Below are 22,929 nucleotides of genomic sequence, written 5' to 3' on the forward strand. Positions count from 1 at the left end.
TCGGTCCTTTTTGAGGAGTACGGGACCAACTTGCGCATGTGGCCTGCGCTCCAAGGGGGCATCTATGCTCCGGGGATTAGGCAGTACGTAGGAGAGTCCAGTCCCGAGTCAGAGCCGGACCTAGAACCTGCGACAGATCGCGAGATAATCGTCTTAGGTTCCTCCAGCTCGGGGGGTAGGGCTCCCTTAGTATTTGCTTACTTATTGCCTTTGAAACTTTGGCCTCTATTTCTGCATGATTGCTACCATGTAATAACCATGTTTTTTGTTCTTAGCAGAAGAGATGTCTCAGCCCGGAAATAGTCTGCGGGGCGTTGTGTTCGGTGGGAACCCCCCAGCAGGGCCGAGGTTAAAGAGGCTCCGTGAGTCCAAGAGCTCGGCTGGGGCCTCCACCAAATCCCCGGCTAAGGAGAAGGAGAAAGCCCCGCCATCCCAGGTCGCGGGGGTGATCCTCCCTGTTACCAGGACAGGGCTCATGCACCCGCCACCCCAACGATCTCCCTTAGCCGCCCAGGACGGGGTAACAGAGGTCGGGAATCTGGCCGCGGCAGCCCCGGATGTGCGTATCCCGGTCGACCCTCGGGCTCTGGAGAAGATGCCCGAAGCATTCCGGGGTACGGTGTATGAGTCGGCTAGCTACGCCGTTAGCCATTTCTACAATATCAGGGAGAAGGAGCTCTGGGCCATCGAAACAACGAGCCCGGTCCGAGTTATAGAGTCTGCGATGGACATGACCTTAACGGTAAAGTGCCCCTTTATTCTAAGGCTTTATCACTCACACGCCGCCTTTTTCCTTCCAGTTTGTTAATTTATCATTCTTTTCTTGCAGGGCATTGCTGCCGCATACAGAGGCATTGTTAGGACCAAGGCCCAGCTCGAGGGTTTGGAAGCTGATCGCCAGACCGCCCTCCAGGAGTCTCAGGAGGCGAGGGACGCGCTGGCGGCCTCTAAAGCCGAGCTAGAGAAGATCCGCTCCGAGAACCAAGAGCTTAAAAACTCCCTGGCCGCATCGCGGACAGATCTTGAGGCGGCGAAGGCCGAAGCCCAGGCCGCCCTGAAAGCCGAGCGGGTCGTCTCGGAGCAGTCCTTACAAGACCTGTTCTATCACTGCTGGTCCCACAATCCGGACGCGGACTTTTCTTTCATGCCGCCGGACCTCTGGGCATTCTTGTTGCCGCAGCTCCAAGCCCGCCTAAATAACGAGGTTCCTCCATCGAAGATTGGAGAGGCCTCTGTCGCGGCGGAGCAGGATGAGACCGCGACCTCCAAAGGGCCAACTGATGGGGCTTAGGACACTTCTCGTCTAAGTATTTTGAATTCTCTTTCTATTGTAATTCTCTTTTTATTGTAATTCTCTTTTTTATGTGAGGCGTTTCCACCTCGAGACAATGTGCTCAGCCAGTTTGACAGATATATATATATATCTTTATGCATTTGGTTACCACTCATCTCTTTATTTTTATGAACTTAGTTCGAGTTAACTTTATTCGTATCCCGGGTTCTTTAAAGAAGAACCGCGTTCAACAAATTTTAGTTCACTTCTAAGTTTTGCGACCTGGTCAAGACCAGGAACTTATTTTTAAAAAACTTAGTTCGCGTCAACTTTTATCCGTATCCCGGGCTCTTTAAAGAAGAACCACGGTCAACAAATTTTAGTTAACTTCTAAGTTTTGTGACCTGGTTAAGACCAGGAACTTATTTTGAAAAACTTAGTTCGCGTCAACTTTTATCCGTATCCCGGGCTCTTTAAAGAAGAACCACGGTCAACAAATTTTAGTTAACTTCTAAGTTTTGTGACTTGGTTAAGACCAGGAACTTATTTTGAAAAACTTAGTTCGCGTCAACTTTTATCCGTATCCCGGGTTCTTTAAAGAAGAACCACGGTCAACAAATTTTAGTTAACTTCTAAGTTTTGTGACCTGGTTAAGACCAGGAACTTATTTTGAAAAACTTAGTTCGCGTCAACTTTTATCCGTATCCCGGGCTCTTTAAAGAAGAACCACGGTCAACAAATTTTAGTTAGCTTCTAAGTTTTTTGACCTGGTTAAGACCAGGATAGGACTTAGTTTGTGATAACTCTTATCCGTAGATAAAAATTAACACCTAAGTCGTTAAGGAGACCTGGTTATATCCAGGTACCATATGCCCCCCAAGTAACTGGGAAATGGTCTTTCGTGGTTACTTTAAAATTACACTTGCAAATAACGAGAAACATTTTATTTTTATTTATACATGGAAGGTGACCTTCTAGGCCTTACAAATGGCTCATTGATAGTATTTCTTTAGGTGGATAGCCTTCCAAGTCCGCGGGACCGCCCCTCCACCAAATCGAGCTAACTTATAAGTTCCCTCTTTGATGACTTCGATGACCTGGTATGGTCCTTCCCAACTTGGTCCCAAAACCCCATCTTTGGGATCTTTCCCGGCCAGGAAAACTCTCCTCAAGACCAAATCACCGACGCTAAAGGCACGTCTTTTGACCTTAGTGTTGAAGTAGCGAGTGATTTTCTGTTGATAATGGGCGAGCTGGAGTTGTGAATCCTCTCGCCTTTCATCCACTAAGTCTAAGGAGTGGCATAGGAGCTCGTGGTTCCCGTCTTGGTCGTAGGACCGGACCCTGTGCGACAGGACCTTCACCTCCACGGGGAGGACTGCTTCACTTCCAAAGGTTAGGGAGAAAGGAGTGTGACCCGTGGGAGTCCGATGTGAGGTCCTATAGGCCCATAGAACTTGGGGGAGCTGTTCTGGCCAGATCCCCTTTGCCTCATCTAGCCTCTTCTTGAGGCTTGCCTTCAGAGTTTTATTGACAGCCTCGACCTGGCCGTTCGCCTGGGGATAGGCCACGGACGAGAAGCTTTTCACAATTCCGTGCCTCTCGCAAAATTCGGTGAACAGATCGCTGTCAAATTGAGTACCATTGTCGGAGACGATCTTTTTAGGTAGGCCAAATCGACATACGATGCTTTTAACCACGAAGTCTAGCACCTTTTTCGATGTTATTGTCGCCAACGGTTCTGCTTTGGCCCACTTGGTGAAGTAGTCAATGGCTACCACGGCGTAACGGACCCCGCCCTTTCCGATGGGCAGGGCGCCTATTAGATCTATCCCCCAAATGGCGAAGGGCCAGGGAGACGAAATCATTTTTAGCTCGGTCGGAGGAGCTCGTGCCACAGCAGCGAACCGCTGACACTTGTCGCACTTTTTTACATATGAGATCGAGTCTTTGGACAGAGTCGGCCAGTAATAACCTTGCCGGAGGATCTTCAAGGCCAGGCTTTGCCCCCCAGTGTGATCTCCGCAGAATCTGTCATGAACTTCTTGCAGGATGGCCTTCGCTTCACTTGGAAGAACGCACCGGAGGAGAGGTAAGGAATGTCCACGTCGGTACAACACCCCCTCGACTAGCGTATACCTCGAAGCTTGATAAAGGACTCGTCGTGCGTCGTTGCGCCCTTCGGGTAACTTACCCTCGACGAGATACTCAATAAGGTGAGACATCCAGGTCGCCCTGATGTCAATCATTTCAATATCTGCTCGATCTCCATCTATGCTAGGTTTCTCCAAGAACTCAACTGGCACCAACCCCAGGGTTTCTGTCTCTCCCGAGGTGGCGAGCTTGGCGAGAGCGTCTGCGTTGGCGTTCTGCTCCCGAGGTATCTGTTCGATCGACCCCCGCCCAAACGCAGACATTTCGGACTTTACCTTTGCCAAATAGGCGGCCATCTTGGGACCCCGCGCCTGATACTCGCCTAGAACCTGATTCACCACGAGCTGGGAGTCGCTGAAGCATTGGACAGAGCTCGCCTTTAGCTCGCTAGCTATCCTAAGTCCAGCTAACAAGGCCTCGTACTCTGCCTCGTTGTTAGATGCCTTGAACCCAAACCTTAGCGCCGAGTGGAATCTATGCCCCTCTGGGGATATCAGAATGATTCCGGCCCCGGAGCCGTTCTCGTTAGATGAGCCATCAACGAAGATCTTCCATGATGAACCTGAGGAGGCGAGCTGATGTGAGTCTTCTGATGGGATCTCATGGAATCCCGCGCATTCTGCCACGAAGTCGGCCAAGGCTTGACTTTTTATGGTAGTTCAGGGAGTATAGAAAATCTCGAACTGACTGAGTTCGACCGCCCACTTTAGCAAGCGTCCTGAGGCTTCAGGCTTTTGCAAAACCTGCCTTAGAGGCTGATCGGTCATGACGTGTACAGAGTGGGAATGGAAGTATGGCCTGAGTTTTCGTGAGGCCGTGATTAGGCAGAACGCCAGTTTTTCCATCAATGGGTACCTTGACTCAGCTCCGAGGAGTCTCTTGCTGATGTAATAAACCAGTTTCTGAGTCTAGTCCTCTTCTCGCACCAGAACGGCACTAGCTGCGTCCTCAGTTACGGCCATGTAGAGGAAAAGAGGTTCTCCTACCTTAGGCTTTGACAGCACAGGTGGTTCAGCCAGGTGCATTTTTAGGTCGAGGAATGCGCCTTCGCATTCTACTGTCCATTCGAACTTCTTGTTTCCCCGGAGCAGGTTGTAGAAGGGTAAGCACTTATCAATCGATTTGGAAATGAACCGGTTCAGTGCTGCCACTCTTCCTGTGAGGCCTTGGACATCTTTCCGCGACCTGGGGGAAGGAAGCTCGAGCAGTGACCTGATCTTGTCGGGGTTTGCCTCGATTCCTCGGGTATTGACTATGAAACCCAAGAATTTCCCCGATGCGACACCGAAAGTGCACTTCTGAGGATTGAGCCTCATGCCATATTCTCGCAGTATGTTAAAGTATTCTTCCAGATCGGTGACGTGGTTGCTGGCAATCTTAGACTTGACAAGCATATCATCAACGTACACTTCAATGTTTTTCCCGATCTGGTTCGCGAACATTCTGTTTACTAGCCTTTGGTAGGTAGCTCCGGCGTTCTTCAGACCGAACGGCATGACCTTATAGCAATAGACATTAGTCGGGGTCATGAAGCTGGTATGATCCTGGTCTGCTGGATTCATCGCGATCTGATTGTAGCCCGAGTACGCGTCCATGAAGGACATAAGCTCGTGCCCCGCCGTGGCATCCACTAGCTGATCGATCCTTGGCAATGGAAAGCAATCCTTGGGGCAGGCTTTATTCAGGTCGGAAAAGTCGATACAGGTCCGCCACTTCCCATTGGGCTTTGGAACTAACACGGGATTGGCAACCCAAACAGGAAATTTGGCTTCGCGGATAAAGCCACATTTTTTGAGCCGGGCCACTTCTTCTTCAAGGGCTTCGGCTCAGGTTGTCCCTAAACGCCTCTGCTTTTGAGACTTGTCAGGGACGCTTTTGTCTATGTGGAGCGTGTGCATGATTACGCTCGGACTGATCCCTATCATGTCCTCGTGCGACCATGCGAACACGTCCAGGTTCTTCTTCAGAAACGTAGTTAGCTCCGCCTTTCTTCCATCGCAGAGGTTCTTTCCGAGCTTAACCGTCCGTGACGGGTTTTGTTCATCGATGCTTACCTCCTCGAGCTCTTCAATAGCTTGGAGCTCGGACCTGTCCTCGCCTACTCGGGGGTCAATGTCCTCGCTTAGGGCGAGCTCTTCGCCTTCGGAAATCTGAGGTTTTTCAATCTCGGGAGCCGCCTTGGGTCCCCGAGATTCCTCTTCGTCCCGAACGGCCATCGTCACCTGCCCGGGTTTAGATTTTCCCTTCATGGAAATGCTGTAGCATTCCCTGGCAGCGAGCTGATCGCCCTTGATAGTGCAGATCCCTGTTGGAGTAGGAAATTTCATGGCGAGGTGCCGGACGGAAGTGATAGCCTCGAAAGCAATGAGCGTAGGTCGGCCTAAAATGGCGTTGTAAGCAGCGGAGCAGTCAATGACTACGAATTCGAGTAGTTTGGACACTGTTCGGGACTCGTCTCCAAGGGTGATCACTAGCTCAATCGTCCCTATCGCTGCTGATCCTTCTCCTGAAAAACCATACAGCATCATCGAGGTTGCCTTAAGCTCGGAGACTGTCAGACCCATTTTTTCTAAGGTGGACCGGAATAGGAGGTTCACCGAGCTCCCATTGTCCACCAACACTCTCCTTACTCTCCGATTGGCGAGCTGGACTGCTACGACCAAGGGATCGTTATGAGGGAATTGGACATGGCTTGCGTCTTCCTCCGCGAAGATAATCGGTTGTTTCTCTAATCTTTGTTGTTTTGATTGACGCTGTTCCGGGACGAACTCCGCTCCATTGTGGGCCTTTAATTCATTCACATACCTCTTCTGGGCGCCTCTACTCATGCCAGCCATGTGTGGTCCTCCAGAGATGGTGGAAATCTCCCCCTCGACCGCGGGGGGAAGGACGTCCTGATCTTCCCGAGGTCCGGGTCGATTGACTGGGGCATCCGGAGCGGGTCGACTTGCCGGGACCCTATTCCGCGAGTATTGCGCCAATGGACCTGCTCGGATTAGAGTCTCGATTTCATCTTTGAGGTGCCTGCAGTCGTCGGTATTGTGCCCGACGTCGTTATGAAAATGGCAGAATTTGGAGGCGTCTCTCTTTCCCTTAGGGTGTTTTATTGGCTCCGGCCTTTTCCAGGGGACTCGCGTAGCGTTGGCCAGGAAAATATTCTCTCTGGTTTGGGTGAGCTTGGTATACGTTGTGAACACGGGCTTGAATTTATCCACGGACTTATTCTTCTTTTGACCGTGCTGGCTGTTTTCACCATTTCCTTTTCTTTTGCCGCCACCGGGCTGGTTACTCTGCGTGACGTCGGGAGTCGCCACTACGATCTCTGTTCCCGTCCCAGCGGGCTTCTCGAGGACCTGGCTGGTCCCTGCGGCTGAAGCTTCAGCTTCTTCCAAGTTTATCCACTCTTGGGCTCTGTTAAGGAATTCACTAACCGTGCTGACCCCCCCTCCTTTGAATATCCTTCCACAGATCTCCGCCGACTAGGATCCCGGTCCTCATAGCCATGAGTTTGGAGCTGTCGTCGGCGTCTCTGGCTCGAGCAGCGACATTTGCAAATCTGCTCAAGTAGGCTTTTAGCATCTCTCTAGGTTGCTGTCTCACGTTAGCTAGGGAGTCGGCCTGGACCCTGGCGGCCTGAGAGGCGCGGAATGCCCTCTTGAAGTCAGCCGAAAAGGTCTTCCAGGAGCTGATTGACTGCCTTTTACTTTGTTTGAACCATTGCCTGGCAGGTCCAGTTAGGGTGGAAGGAAAGATCAAGCAACGAGGCTCTGGCCCGATGTTATGAGCCATCATTAGGGTGTTGAACATCCCTAAGTGGTCAGATGGGTCTCCATCCCCGTTGAACTTTGACAAGTGAGGCATACGAAAGCCAGAAGGGTATGCCGTTGCTGCTATATTGGGGGCGAAGAGTTCCATCTCATCCCCTGAATCATATTCGTCTTTTTCTTTCTCTGACAGGAGCTTCTTCATCAGCTCCTCCATCTGAGTTAAGCGCTCTAGGGTTTTGTCCTGAGATCCTGGGTTATTCCGGGGCTGTTCAACAGCTCCGGACCCGTTGTACATATTAGGCGGGTTGTTGCCCCTCCTATCTTGAGATAGGTCATTTGGGGCATTCCCACCGTTACGTACTTCGGATCGGACCCCAACTGAGCGGGCCTGGCTACCATCCCTAACTCGATCCTCTCTGTGAGAGTTGAGGCGATCTCGAAGGTCGCTTCCCTGGGTAGTATGGTGACTTTGTGCTGAACTTAGCCGCTGGCGCAGGTCTCCTCCCGAAAGATCACTCCGTGCACTGCCGGTCCAATGACTCCTGCTGGACAGACTCGGAGTGCGTCTTTGGCGGCCACGACCTGATCCTTCCTCCAGCACCCTGTCGCGCCAGGAGGGTCCAGCTGACGGCGGGCCCCTCCTGCTATTCCCGTAGGTCAGGATGTCTCGGATGGGCTGAGGAGACGGATATCTGATGGGAGAAGGAGGATGCCTGACCGGAGAGGCGATCCTAGTGCCGTCAGGACGGACTAAATTAGGTGGGGGCCTCTCGGCCCTGCCAGCTTGCTGGTTTCGCGCTGGGCGAGCTGGACGAGGAACTGGACGTTCTTCGGGGACGGGCTGACATCTCCGGATCTCCTCGGCCCTCCTTTGGGAACTTCTTCGATCTCTTCTGGGCGTCCTCGAGGAAGGCTGAGAGCTAGGGGTTGACGTCCTAACCGAACGGCTGTACTGCTGCTATTCGGTCCGAGGCATTTCCCTGAAGTTCGCCTCTTGATGGTGTGGTGAAGGGGTGGAGTTGGCTGCAGGGAGTCTACCCGAACGGCTATGCCTGGATCGATTACTCCGGTGAGACTTAGGAGCCTCGCCTTGCCTTTCTCCAACGTTACCGTTGGTTGTGAGAGGGGGTAGTCGACTCAGAATATCCTGGATTTGCTGACCAGCTGCTGCTAGCTGGCTCCTCAGCTGAGCGTTCTCCATCTCCACCGCAGTGTAATAACATGGATTCGGATTAGGCGGTCGGGGCGCCGAACTACCAGTGTCGTCTTGGCCCGCCGGCTGCTTTCCTGGCCTCTGCTGGACTTCAGGAACTTGCTCATCGGGGAGGGCAACATGGCGGGCCTCCTGCCCATCATGCTGTTCTGTCTCGTTGCCATGTTTGGATCGAGTGGTCACCATAGTTGGGGTAGTACTAATCGGACTTGCTCTCAATGAAAGCACCAAACTGTTGACGCGGTTCTTCGGCAACAGATAATTAAGAGAAGAAGAGAAAGAGATTAGTACTAAAAGTAGAACCGTCACAGATAGGAAATCTTTGGGGAAAGAACTAGGTGACTCGAGACACGTTTTTAAGTGGTTCGAAGGTTAAAATCCTTCTACTCCACTAGTCAATATTATTGATATTCTCTGGGTAATTGGTTTACAAAGTATATATCTCTTCAAAGACTATTTTTTCCAACCCCTATCAACTCCCAGGGTCTCCATATTTATAGGAGAAGGCACCTAGAAGTTGGTAGGGAGGTCATCCCGTGACCTTACCATTTGTCATATCAAGTCTGTGATATTCATGATTAATTCCTAAACCTGACACACAAGTATGGTCTAATCAGTATGGAAGGAGATAATGGGCCGCACGGCCCAACTCGTCCGTGGGTGTCTGAATACGCAGCTGCGTGTCCGAGAAGTCAGGGGGATATCGGACACGTGATGGCGGGAATATGCACGTTTATCTTGCGTGTTGACTTCCCATAGGGTCAGAGCTTCCTGAGAAGCTCGCTACCGGAGCAGTCCATAACCCGAGCTTATCCGTCCGTGGCCGTCGGATGTTATTCCCAGCTCCTGGGGCAACAAGTGCGAGCTGGAAACGAGACCCCCTCGAGCTAGCAAGGGCCCGTCCTGGAAATAGAGCCTCTGGCCTGTGGGAGCCTCGGACTAAATCATGTTTAGTCCGAGGCTCGTCCTACTAAACAGCCCGTGGGAAAACCAGGGCGTACAATAGGGTCTAAAATGTAATTTGTCAAAATACATGGTCCAAACATGTAATGGAAAAAAACACAGGGTCCAAAAAGATATAAACCCTAATTTTTATGTTATATCTCAGCTATTTTATAAGAACTTGTATAATTTGTACAAAAGCATGAGAAATGAAATAAAAATAAAAATGTAAAAATTACACCTAGTACCCAATTTAAGTTAACCTCTTTAATTTTTACCCACTTTTTAAAACTCTTTGATTAATACCCAAACTATTAATGACTCTACCCATTATACAGTGGTCTAGTGGAACTGACAGTGGAATATTATTTAAAGAGGGAAGTAAATGACACGACAGAGGCAAAGATTGAGATTTTTACATTGGACTTCTAGTAGTGTTTTAAGGGTAATATGGAAAATGTGCTTAAAAAAGTGGGTAATATTCAACTAAATATTATTAGTAGCTATTTTTAGTTAACTAATCCTAAAACTAGGTATTTTTTAAGTTATCCCCATGAGAAATCTGTTGCCCAAGCCTATGTAGATGTTTAATTATATTATTATTTGCGACAAAATAAATAGGAAAAATAGTAAATATAATTTAAAAGAAAACAATTATATATTTATTAGGGTACAACAAAAACAACAAGGTCGTTGTAGTATAGTGGTAAGTATTCCCGCCTGTCACGCGGGTGACCCGGGTTCGATCCCCGGCAACGGCGAATTGTTCCTTTTTTTTTCGCTTTTACTGTAAATTTTATTTTCTTTTTATAAATGCATAATTATAGACACTGGATTCCCCTTCATCAACTGAAATAACATTTTTCTTAATCTTCAACTTTTTTTTTTATTATTTCTTTAACTTAAATGGATTTCTTCCTTATAAATTGTCAAATTAGAGGCCTATGATGATAAGTTTCTAAATTCACGTTTCAGTTCAAATTTTGAAAACTTGCTATAAAAAGGTTTTCTAACTAACAAAGATTATATCAAAAGATGAAATCTTTCAGAGGCAAAAGCTTTATGCCTCTCATGGGACACCTTTTGTTACTTTATATAAATCCCATCAAACGAATCAATTCTAACAATAGGAGCAAAGTGTAGATTTTTTTTTGCTCTTATTTGCTGAGCGAGCGTCATATTAAGAAACCTAACTATTTAAGTGATCTTTTAGAACCAGTTGGAGGGAAACTCATAGAATTAATTTGGGAGGTCATACACATACAAATAGGATGTGGAGAATAAATTTTAGGTTGAGAAAAACACAAGAAAAAACGAATCTTGAAGATGAATCTACAACTCAAATCTTCATCTACTCGTTTTTTTCTTTTTGTATGGCAAACCATTACTTGTGATTCTTGTTTGATATTTCTCAATAAGATTATGAACTAGATTACTCTTTCTAAGTGAAATCCTATATTTATAAATATATTTTTTTAAATCTTTATTTTTTATTGTTCTTCTTAATTGTTTATATACTAACTTTGGAATTGATTCCCTGAATTCTTAATTTTAAGTATTTCTCCAACCTTTTCTCTTTCCTTTAACTTGGATTTTTTACTTGGTAAACTATGAAAGTAGAGGCTATTATACTAAATTTTCAAGTTAATAGAACGAACAGGATATGAACAATCAAGATGCAAAGTTGGTCTAGTCAGTCAACTTAATATGTAGTATTCGAGCAACTTATTTCAAATGTAATAAGCCTATTTGTATTTTGATGCTAATTAATAATGTATTTTAATGATTAAAATTTAAAATCCTTTACATGTTTTTAGAAGTTATGATAACAGTAGTCACTAAGCCTACAGTTTATTGGGATGCACTTACTGGTATACAAAAACTCTTTTAAATTGTAAAGAAAGTTGAGACTTAAGAAAATCAAATAATGTACAAAAACTCTGTCAAATTGTACAGAAAGTTGAGACTTATGAAACGTAAATTATTACCAATCTTTCGAGCCAAACCAATTATAAAATAATTTGCTCTTTCTTTGTGTTCATTTTTTCTTGAGATTCACCGTTTGCTACTGCAGTCCTTTTCATATCAATTTGTATTTCTGTGGTTAACAGAGGCCAATGATGATAAGTTTTAAAATCCACGTTTCAGTTCAAATTTTGAAAACCAACTAAAAAAAGTTAAAACAATGATTATATCGGAAGATGAAAAGAACAATACAAAAGATCCACAATCTATCAAAGGCAAAAGCTTTGAGCCTCTCGTTGGACACCTTTTGTTACTTTAGAATTTAGATCCCATCAAACGAAGCAAATCTAACAATACGACACTAGTATTCAAAACATCATAACAACTATATATTTTTTTATTATTGCTGTAAGCTCACAAGATTGAAGCTAATAAACAAAATTACACCCCCACCAAAATGCAAATTCAATAGTTGGCCACGTGGGTCCAGTACAATATAGAAAAAAGAGATACATGACTGTGTAATAATTCAAATAAACTAATGTGAAATAAGAATGATGGGATTTAAGTTAACCAAAAACATGTCAATTATGCACTTCCATTGGCCACTTTAGCTGAATCTCCAGCTGGGTTAAGCTCATCCCAAGCCTCAATCCATGTGACCATGGCATCTGCCAGCTTGTCAAAGTAAGGATCGACCTTGCTGAGTTTCTCCTTAACCTGCTTAGACAGTTCAATGTAGCACTGTTGGACAGTGGTGCATTCTTTTGAAAGAGTAGCAGCTTGGAAGAATGGAATAATATCTTCCTGCCAGAAGATGCCCTTGTATTCCTTCTTCAGGTTAACAAATGGGTTACTCGCTTTACTGTGCCAGATGTATGGTAGACCTGTCTTCACTCCCAATCCCAAATGGTCACATATCACCTGATACAGCCATTAATCATAAGATCTATCACTGTCAGTACTTGCATAAAGAAAATCAATCTTACTTTGAATGAAGGGAAAAAAAAAGATCAGATTTCGACCTTGACACACCACCCGGCCCACATATCATCGTAACGTCCAATTGGCTGGCCATCACCCATGAGACCAAAGTACATTGCAGGGCCAATGAGCTCACGGTCGAAGGCCAAATTCATACCACACATGGGGAAAAGGGTGCCCTTTGGTATGGTAAGAACTGCATCAACGTACCTGATAAGTCAAAGCAAAACATAGAATTGAGACACAGCATTAAGTGAAAATGGATGTTATTTCGTTGGTTTTAAGAACTGTTTGTGTTTATTTACCTGGAGTTTCTCTCTCGAGGTTTCACTAGCTGAGTGGGAGCATCATAATCCGGGATGTTGAGCCAGAGGCCATGAGAAACGGCAGTAGGGACTCCTTCACGGAGACTGAAAGGGTAGCCACGAACAAAGTCTGCACCTTCCCTGTAAGGGTCATAAAGGGTGTTGTAGAAAAATGGGGTTGATGGGCAGAGAAGGTTCTTGATGTGCTGCTCAAGTGCGTTGATATCTTTGCCTGTTGGGTCTTTCGCAACCTATTTATATGTATTATAAATCAGATCCTATCAAAACAAGTTATTCATTTTCAAGAAACAATGATATGAACAAATCCGGCTCAGGCTTCGATTTAAAAAAGCAGACTAAATAACCATTGAAGCATAAACTCAAACAGAGAGAAAACTCTCGTATTCACAAATAGTCTAAATAAGGCACCTAATCATGAAACGGTGAGATCGAAACCAAGAAAACACGAAATGATCTCAAGATTTGGATCCCAAAAAAACAAGGGGAAATAAAAACAACTTACAAAGCAGTCATCGTCAATTGTGTAGATGTACTTCTTCTTGGAGACCATGTAACCAAAGCAACGACAAGCAGAGTCCTTGAAGGAAATGCAGGAGGACCTAGGACCCAGAATCCTGTTAATGTCGTTGCGGTTGTAGAGCTCGTAGTCGAAGCCTTCTGGGACATGAATGGTCTTGGTGGGATCACCATCTTGGACGATGATGAGGTGGTACTGCTCAAAGAAGGGTCTCCACATCTCAAGGAAATCAAGGTTTCTAATGGTGGGAATCACAATATCAAGCTCATCTTTCAAAAGGGGTGTTGCAGCAGTGGACGCTGCGGCAGCCATTGCAGGAGCAGAGCAAGAAAGAGAAGGAGAGAGGGTGAGAAGAGAGAAGGTGGAATGGTGTGTTTGGAGGTGGAGATTGAGAATGGGAGATGGACATATATACGGTAGAGTTCGTGGTGGCACGTGCGAATGCGGTGAGACCGGCACGAGTGAGGGTTGAGGTTAAGACGTGTCCAAAAATTGAAGGTTCACGAGACTTTTTCCAAAAAAGCTATAACCAATTAAGTTGGCACATTATCAATCAATTGTTAAATCAACGTGATATTATTTTATCCCAAAAATAATATAAAATCCATCCCAAATCCCCAAAAAAAAGAGAGAAAAAGATTTTTTTCTATTTATTTTTTATTTTTTGAAATGGTGAGGAGAAGATATTTTTTTTAGTCACTACTCTCTAGTAGGATGTAAATATATGCTTTGGGTGCAATTGGGATGGAAATATAGTATATTGATTCTTTTTAATTAGTTAATTTGGTCAGCTTCACGAAGATGGTAAATTAGGAAATAAATAAATAAAATTAAAGTATGATTGATATTGAGATTTTATTGCTGTTTGCATTAATTGTTTTTGAAAAATTAGTCTCGGATTTCGGTTACCATATTAACATACATAAATGTGTTAAAGTGAGAATGTAGCAAAGTTATAGTGCTTAAGCACGTGATAGGAAGATGTGAAAGAAACGAAAAGGTTAGATAGATCTAAAGAATTTATTAGAATACTTAGTTCTATTTTTTTATTAATTAATTTAAATAAAGTTGTTCGTTAAAGTGTTACACTTGACTGGTATAGTAGTACAATGTTAGAGAATAATAAAAATGAAGTTGTTTTTTTGTATGAATATTTTGGTGCGGAGAGAATAGCGGAGGAAGAGAAAGAAGAAAGCGTAGTGAATTAGAAAGTTACATGTGGAAATGGCACAAAGTAAGTAAAGGTAGTTTATTTTAGTTTAGTTTTTCATCTTTAGATTAGTTTAGGCTTTTTGCGATTGATACGATGCTTTTTTTGACCGTGTATGGTAATTCAACCAAACCTTAATTTCCGCAAGTGATCTTGGTCTTGGTCTTGGGGACTGCTCCACGTCCTTTTTCTCTTTGGGCCTCTACTACTCTTTCTTTGCTCAATCTGTTCTGGGCCTTAAGCCTTTCTTTGACAATAAGAACTCAACACATCTCTACATACCCTTTTCTTCCTTTTTTTTTTTTTTGAAGTTTACATAAATTTTGGGAAAAATAAACATAATTTTTATAGGGTAGTTTATATAAATATGGGAAAAATATATATAGTTTCTAAATTTATGAAAAAAATAATAATTATACAAAATATGATAAGTTTTGAAATTATTTTTTAAAATATGGTAAATAAATTATCATAAACTTAATTCTTTTATTTTTTCTTCTCTCCCTCATGATCTCTCTCTTATCATTTCTTTCTTTCTCCTCTCCCATTCAGTGTCCATCTCAGATATCTTCCGGTGATGCCACCTCCATCACTACCTCCGACGACGATGATGACGACCTGGTTTTTTTTCTTCTTCTTCATCTTCTTCTTTCTTTCTTTCCTTCTTCTTCTTCTTCTTCTTCTTCTTCTTTCTTTCTTTCTTCTTCTTCTTCTTCTTCTCTTTCTTATTCTTCTTTTTCTTTCTTCAAATCTAGTTTTATTATTCTTCTTCTTTTTCACATCTGATTTTGAACTTCATATTTGATTTTTCTGGGTTTTTTTTTTTCCAAATCTGTTTAAGTAACCAGGCACTTGACTTCATATTTGATTTGATTTAAGAAATGTACTCAATGAAAGTTGACTGCTATTATTTGGTGTAGACTAGGGTAGTATAAGAAGCTAGTTAGTTGAATATTTTAGGGTACTTTTAACATATGAAAGCTTAGGTTAGCTGATTAGTTTTTTTGTTGGAAAATGGCAAAAGTTGTCAAAAGGTTTTTCCCTGTGATGTTTAGATCAATTGGATATAGGTTTAGTAGCCAAACGTTCACCAAATAAGGTTCTAACATAAATATTTATGTGTTTATTAATTATTTAAAAAAATAGAACTAGAACGTTTGCTCAAAAAATGTATCGATAGGTTTACAAAATTTATTCAGAATACAAGTATAGGAAATAAAAAAAAAAAAACAAGCAAACAAAACTTAGAGAAGTATTCGGCCCAAATTATTATGTCATCATTCATCCTCATTATCTTTGGTCTCAAATTATTTATTTAGTACCTAGTTAATGGAGAAAATTCTGAAGCTATCGTTGGAGATTATTCCATCTAAATCTGTTGAATATTGATCGTGATCAGTCTCAAGATGGCTGTTGTTTCGAGGTATATTTGTTGTCAAACACTCCTGCAAATCAACTTCATATTTGATTTTTCTAGGTTTTTTTTTCCAAATCTGTTTAAGTAACCAGGTACCATGACGCCTGATTCATTTTATTCATATTAGATTTTTTTTAGACCTAGGTGTAACTAGTTACAATAATGATTAATTTAGATTCTGTTGTTTAGATTTGATTTTGTTTTTACACCTGAATAAGTAACCAGGTACCATAGCAATCGGTTCTTTTTTTTAGATTTGATTTTTTTTCAAACCTCGCTGTAACCAGTTACGATTATTAATAGTTTAGATTTTTTTGTTTGAATCTTATTTTTTTCCAAGTCTGGCTAAGTAATTGTTTACTATTGCAACTGTCTCTGTTTTTTTTCATTTTTTTTCAGACCTAGTTCTAAACAATTACCTTTAAGATCAATTTAGTTTATTTTTTTCATATCAGTTTTTTTTTTCTTCCAAATCTCACTAAGTAGCCAGTTACAATTCAGTTGATATTTTGATAATGGTACATTACTTAAAAAAATAAAAATTATTTGTATAGTTGTAACCAGTTACTACAATACCTCTTAAATAATAAAACTGATTTTTATTGCTGTAACCGGTTACCACACATCATTAAAAAAAATGGACAGTGGCATACGGTTATTATCACAAAAAAAATCAAAATTATTTTGATAATGGTAACCAGTTACTGTGGATAAAATGTTAATTAAAGAAGATAAAAAATGGAAGAAAAGAAGAAATGAGAAAAAAAAGTAACTGGTTACACCTAGGTCTAAAAAAAATCAGATATGAATAAAATGAATCATGCATCATGGTACCTGGTTACTTAAACAGATTTGGAAAAAAAAACCTAAAAAATCAAATATGAAGTTCAAAATCAGATGTGAAAGAACAAAACTAGATTTGAGCTTTACAAACTTCCATCATTTTCAACATGTACTTCAAGATCCCATCTTAAGCTCTTGACATCTTCTTCCTCCGAGCTTGCTCCTGGGATTGACGCTGCTTTGCATTGTCGACTCCTTGCTTTCCCTTGCTCTGCTCTTTCAGTCGCCTCAGTAACATCATGTCCCTCCACATCCACCTCTCTAGCTCATCCACATCCATCTCTTTAAGAAGCACTTCTTTAACTTGCGTTGAGGACGGTGAGATAGTGAAAGTTGCTGTCAAACAACTAAAAGAAAAGTATCACTGAGGCATGCAATGAAGTGAATAAAATTATGTAATTGTTATAATCAGAGAGGGAACCATACCAGTAGACCTGTTTGGTCATTTCTGAAAGGGAAACCAACTTCAATACTTTTTTGTATAGATGTTATAACTGTTGGCAACAGTTCAACAGTCATTCTTGAATATCTGTTACACAAAATAGCAATAAGTAAAGATAGGATTTAGTGAAAATATAAAAAAGCAGGATAAAGCAGGAAGTCACTTTGATTAAAGAAGATAAAAAAAGGGTAGAAAAGAAGAAGAAATGAGAATAAAAAGTATGGTGATGAATGTCTCAGTTTTTTCTTTCAAAGAATAATGTAAAAAAAATATTTTATCAAATATAAATGATAAAAATTAACACAAATAGATTAAAATTAAAAAAATAATCTCAAAATAATAAAAAATAGGTACTAAAAAAGTATAAAAGATAAAATATGATATACACATAAAGTTTTACAAATATATGGGAAAAAAACTCCCATAAAAATGTAAACAAAAAAAATATGCCATAAAAAACTTTAAAAAAAAAACGGCCATATTTTCAAAGTTTATAAAAAAATTCCATATTTGGTGTAATTTCCTCATTTTTATATGAGAAATTGGTGGAAATAAACCATTTTTATAGTACATTTTGCACAATAACCTACTTTCAAAACATTTTAGCTAAATGACCTCTTTTTTAAAGGGAAATTTCAGTTTGCATGCTTGATAAATGCTATAATTTTAAAAAAATGTTATGCATATTAAAGATTTCAAAATAATACTACTTTTTGGCACTTTACCCAAAATACCCTTACTATTTCTCCCCTCACTTTTCACTTCCCATTTCTATCTTCTCTCTTCCCTCTCTCTCTCTCTCTCTCTCTCTCTCTTATTTCACTCTCTCTCACCTCACAGCACCACCAACACCACCACCACACTAAATATTGTATTTCGAACGGATCTGGGCATGATTTTTGAGTTTTTTTTGCGATTTTTTTTCAGATCTGAAACTCTGAAATTTGCAGAAAATTGACCTTATTCGATGGTGCTCGATGGGACCTTCAAAATCATGATTTTTCATGAAAAAATGACTTTGCTCGATGGTGGTTCGATGATAGCTCGATAGTGGCTCGATGGTGCTCGATGCAATTCTTGCAAGAGACATAATTTTTTACTCGGGTGTTCGTTTGGGGTGATTTTTTTTATTTTGGGTATTTTTTCAAGATCTACACATTTGACATGTTCATATGCACATTTGTGAAGTGTAACACTTGTAAAAAATACAAAAGTGCAAACATACCTCATGTTTAAGACATCTTTTGGTATATTTTTAAGTTTTAAACTTCCCAAATGTGTATATGAGTATGTTAAACGTGTAGATCTTGAAAAAAATACCCAAAATAAAAAAAAATCACCCCAAACGGAGACCCAAGTGAAAAATGATGTCTCTTGCAAGAATCACATCGAGCATCATCGAGCACCATCTAGCCATAATCGAACCACCATCGAGCAAAGTCGTTTTTTTATGAACAATCTCAATTTTGAAGGCCCCATCGAGCTAGCATCGAGCAATATCGAGCAACCATTCGTTGGGGCCTTCAAGATTGAGATTTTCACGAAAAAACGACTTTGCTCGATAGTGGTTCGATGGTGCTCGATGATGCTTGATGGTGCTCGATGCGATTCTTGCAAGAGACATAATTTTTCACTCGGGTGTCCGTTTGGGGTGATTTTTTTTATTTATTTTGGGCATTTTTTAAAGATCTACACGTTTGATATGCTTATATGGACATTTGAGAAATTTAAAACTTGAAAATATACCAAAAGATGTCGTAAACATGAGGTATGTTTGCACTTTTGTATTTTTTACAAGTGTTACAGTTTACAAATGTGCATATGAACATGTCAAACGTGTAGATCTTGAAAAAATACCAAAAATAAAAAAAAAACACCCCGAACGGACACCTGAGTGAAAAATTATGTCTATTGCAAGAATCGCATCGAGCCACTATCGAGCTACCATCGAACCACTATCGAGCAAAGTCATTTTTTCATGAAAAATCATGATTTTGAAGGTCCCATCGAGCTGGCATCGAGCACCATCGAACCACCATCGAGCAATGTCGATTTTCTGCAGATTTTAGAGTTTTAGATCTGAAAAAAATCGCAAAAAAAAAAAATCTAAAAATCATGCCCAAATCTAAAAATACAATATTTAGTGTGGTGGTGGTGTTGTGAGGTGAAATAAGAGAAATAGAGAGAGAGGGAAGAGAGAAGAGAGAAGAGAGAAGAGAGAAGAGAGAAGTAAGAAGGAAATGGTAAGAACATTTTAGGTAAAGTACCAAAAAATAATATTATTTTGAAATCTTTAATATACCTAGCATCTTTTTTAATTTTAGCATTTATCAAGCATCGAATTGAAATTTCCCTTTTTAAATAAGTAGGTATAATTTTACCCATTTCCTCTTTCATTTACTTTGAGAGAAAAAAGCCTAAAACAAAAATCCCTTCTCCTGCACGGTTACTCACGCACGGCTCCTTCTCCCTCACGGCGGCACCGTCTCCTTCACGGTCACTCACGGAGGCTCACGGCGGCTCCTTCATGCATGACTCCTTCTCCTTCAGGGTCACTCACGGCGACGCAGCTCGGCTCATCACCGGCCTGCTCTGCTCATGGCGCCGACCCAAGTATGCGACCCATCCCTCCACCTCTTCTCTTTGTTCTCTCACTGACCCGAGCCACCCATCCCTCCCTCTCCTTTGTTCTTTGTTTTGCCCGACCTTCATCTTCTCCCTCACTCACGGCAAGCCACCCGACCCTACTCTTCTCCCTCCCTCCCGTCTCTCTATTACTCTCTCTATATATATATGTGTGTGTTTATGTATTTTTTTTTTAATTTATGTTTTGTTTTCCTAAGTGCATAGATGGAAGTCTAAAAACTCAGATTTTACAGTAGCACTATCCAATGATTACATAGAAATATGAAATGTGATAATTGACAACAGTAGTATATAATAGATAAGAGAGAATCGATCAATCAAGAGAGATAAGAGTACTAGGAAAAGAAAATCCTTGGCAGCCAAAAAGAAATATACAAGAACAAGGTTGATGCAAAATGTTTGATAAAATGACTGAGAGAAGCATAGTATTAGATTGGTTGTCAAAAGACTAACGAGGTACATATTAATTTCCTCCATTGACTAATGATGGTGATATATGTATATATATACCCAAATTTTCAATACACATATACAATAAAGAATGTTACTCAATTAGGAAATTATCATAATATATGATTAAGATGACGATGAAGATGATGAGGCAACTATTATGGGTGACTTTACGCTTATTCTGTCTTGTTCTTATTCTCTTCCAATATCCCTCCTTTGCTCAACGCGGTCCCTCATCGTATGTCTTTGATCTATTTAGAAAATTAACAAATTAATCATAATTGTAATTGTAATTGTAATTAGTCCATAAGATCATATAGTGATTTAAATATTATTATTGTGTTCATAAAATTAATACTTCAACATGAATATATATATTTATATATACATCCATCTTTATTTTGTTAAGAACTAATATGTGATCACTCTTAAGTTTGCGTTATTAATGTCTGATTTCTTCTTTCCAACAATTATAATATGATATGTTTTGACCACTACTTTCAAACCCTTCGAGTTGTTTTATATATAGATTTTCTCATCAAGTTTTTTCCATGTAGAAAGGTTATCCTCACTTCCATTTTATTCACCTCAAGATCAAATCTAGCTACCTTTGAGATTATATATAATTCAGATCGATTAATGTTTGCTTAACCATATAAGAAAATATGCATGTTAAGGTGATCACATTTTGGAGCATGATGACCAGGGCACTTTTCTTGAGTGTCGAAAAATCCAATCCTGTCTAATAGAATTATATTCATTCTCTTTGCTAGGCCGTTCTGTTGAAGTGTACTTGTACTTGCTATTGTATAATGCTTTCCAATACCTTCCTTGCTACAATAATCATTGAATTTCTTCAAGCAAAATTCTAAGCTTTTTGATTCTCTTAATTTCCTACATATTTGTATTAAGTCAGTTTCTTAACCAATTAAATTACAGATAGACCCTTATCATTAAAGTCTACTGTTACATAATAAGGATAATGTTTTCTAAACTAATATTTTCTTAAATGATATTATTTGCAAATGAAACTTATTTTAATAAATTATTTATAAAACGACAACAAAGTATCGAGTGTGTTAAAAAAATAAAGATTTTCCAAAAAAAATTATTAATATAGACTATTGTTCTCTCTAAAATATTATATTAAGATTTTTAATTTTACTAATTACTCTTTATAATAAGATTTTTTTTGTTAGTTGTAAATTGTTTGTCTCATTTTTTTGTAATAGGTATTTAGTTTTGGACTGTCAAATTGTAAATTACTTGTCCTCAATATTTTTACAGGAAGTATTATTACAAGGAAAATGGTGTCTGGATGTTCAAGCACTTCATTAGTGGCATCTCCTAAAAAACAATCAATAAAAGAAGTAACAGAAAAATCTCCAATGACATCAACCTCTCTAACTCAAGCAATAGAAGAAGCAATTAGAAAGTCTCCCCAGATATCATCTTCTCTTCCAATACATACAAGACGAGACAAATGAAAAATATTCATTAAAACCATCACCGCTATTATCTAAGGTATATAAATAAATAATAGAATAATATCATTGTTGGATAAGTAAGAAAATTTAGAAAATGTGAAGGGTTCAAAGTTGATCCATTTCGTAAGACTGACGAGCACAAGGAAAAGACTTTTATGAAGTGGTTCAATAAGAACAACACAAGGCACTTTAATTTATTATTTTTCCTTGCATTATGATTGTCTTTACACGCCTAACACAATTTTAAAATTGATGTGTGCAACATGTTAATTAACTGTGGAACCGATAGCTACCAAAGGAAATACTTCGAACAATTATTTACCCCAGCAACATGGTTGTCTACTGATGTTAGTATAATTGTCTTTTAATTTTACTTGTTCAAATATTATAAATGAAAGTTTGCTTACGCTACCCTTTATAATGATATTACTAATGCAGCATATAGATGAGGCTTTATGGGGCATGAGAAAAAGGTCACAAAAGTATCATGACCTCTTTGATCAAAATGTTGCCATTCTTCATGAATTATTTTCTCAGTGGCTTAGCGGACATTGGGAGAAGTTCAATTTAGGTAACAATTACAAGGAGTTTGTATTTGATGATGTTTTTATTAAGTATGTTAATGGTGAGAAACCACTTAAAGGAAAGACTTGAGAGAATGTTTGCGCACTTTACACACCACTAAATATCGAAGGCAAACATTGGGTGTCTTTGGCAGTTAAGTTGGAGAAGTGGGAGATTGTAGTGTTCGATAGTATTATAAACCTCACATCTGATCGAAAATTGGCCAAACACTTGGAGCCTTTCTAGTGCATGCTACCGTACTTGCTTCGTTAAAGTGGTAAGTTTATGGGTCGTCTTCAAAAAATTCCTGAGCCAGTTACTTGTCGAAGGTTGTGCGACATTCCTCAAGACCAATCCAGGTACTTCATCCGAACATTTGTGTGTGGTTTGATTAATTTTGAACAAGTTATATAATTGTAATTGCTTTATGCAGCGGAGATTGTGGAATATTTTCCATCAAGCATATCGAGTTCGACATGTGCGGGCTAAACATGTATTATGTTCATGATGACAATATTGTCTTCTTTCGAATAAAAATGTCATGTGAAATCTACAATAGAGATTGAGATCCATAGTAAAGGAAAATATGGAATAGTATTTTGTTTATGTATCAAACTCTTATAGAATGACTTGTATTGGATATTTATTAGCAAATGCAATTGAATGGTATTTTGTTTATGTATCAAACTCTTATAGTATGACTTGCATTGGTTATTTATTAGCAAAGGC

The 22,929-nt window shown here is 40.5% G+C and overlaps 1 protein-coding gene, 1 long non-coding RNA gene and 1 other non-coding gene across 3 annotated transcripts; 2 read left to right on the forward strand and 1 right to left on the reverse strand.

Annotated features, from left to right (window-relative positions):
* Positions 1 to 10,038: 10,038 nt before the first annotated feature.
* TRNAD-GUC (transfer RNA aspartic acid (anticodon GUC)) lies at positions 10,039 to 10,110 on the forward strand. The gene has a single exon. It is a non-coding gene; the product is annotated as a tRNA-Asp (tRNA).
* Positions 10,111 to 11,690: 1,580 nt separating this feature from the next.
* LOC133817847 (probable UDP-arabinopyranose mutase 2) lies at positions 11,691 to 13,532 on the reverse strand. Its single transcript, XM_062250468.1, has 4 exons — positions 13,127 to 13,532; positions 12,604 to 12,854; positions 12,340 to 12,508; positions 11,691 to 12,238 (listed from the first exon to the last, which is right to left on the reverse strand). The coding sequence occupies exons 1-4, from the start codon at positions 13,451 to 13,453 to the stop codon at positions 11,903 to 11,905; spliced, it is 1,083 nt and encodes a 360-aa protein (XP_062106452.1). The 5' UTR covers positions 13,454 to 13,532; the 3' UTR covers positions 11,691 to 11,902.
* An 8,372-nt stretch (positions 13,533 to 21,904) lies between these two features.
* On the forward strand, positions 21,905 to 22,826 carry LOC133816042 (uncharacterized). The gene is made up of 3 exons (XR_009884975.1): positions 21,905 to 21,983; positions 22,075 to 22,559; positions 22,634 to 22,826. It is a non-coding gene; the product is annotated as an uncharacterized LOC133816042 (long non-coding RNA).
* The last annotated feature ends 103 nt before the right edge of the window (positions 22,827 to 22,929 follow it).

Source organism: Humulus lupulus, chromosome 2 (assembly GCF_963169125.1).
Source record: "Humulus lupulus chromosome 2, drHumLupu1.1, whole genome shotgun sequence".
Taxonomy (NCBI): domain Eukaryota; kingdom Viridiplantae; phylum Streptophyta; class Magnoliopsida; order Rosales; family Cannabaceae; genus Humulus; species Humulus lupulus.

What these genes read in the sequence shown, in the direction of transcription:
- LOC133817847 (XM_062250468.1), bottom strand. Translation starts at nt 13,453, where the DNA reads ATGGCTGCCGCAGCGTCCACTGCTGCAACACCCCTTTTGAAAGATGAG. An exon ending in CCTCGAGAGAGAAACTCCAG is followed by an intron (nt 12,509 to 12,603) that starts GTAAATAAACAC and finishes TTGACTTATCAG; the next exon opens with GTACGTTGATGCAGTTCTTA. An exon ending in GGGCCGGGTGGTGTGTCAAG is followed by an intron (nt 12,239 to 12,339) that starts GTCGAAATCTGA and finishes TGGCTGTATCAG; the next exon opens with GTGATATGTGACCATTTGGG.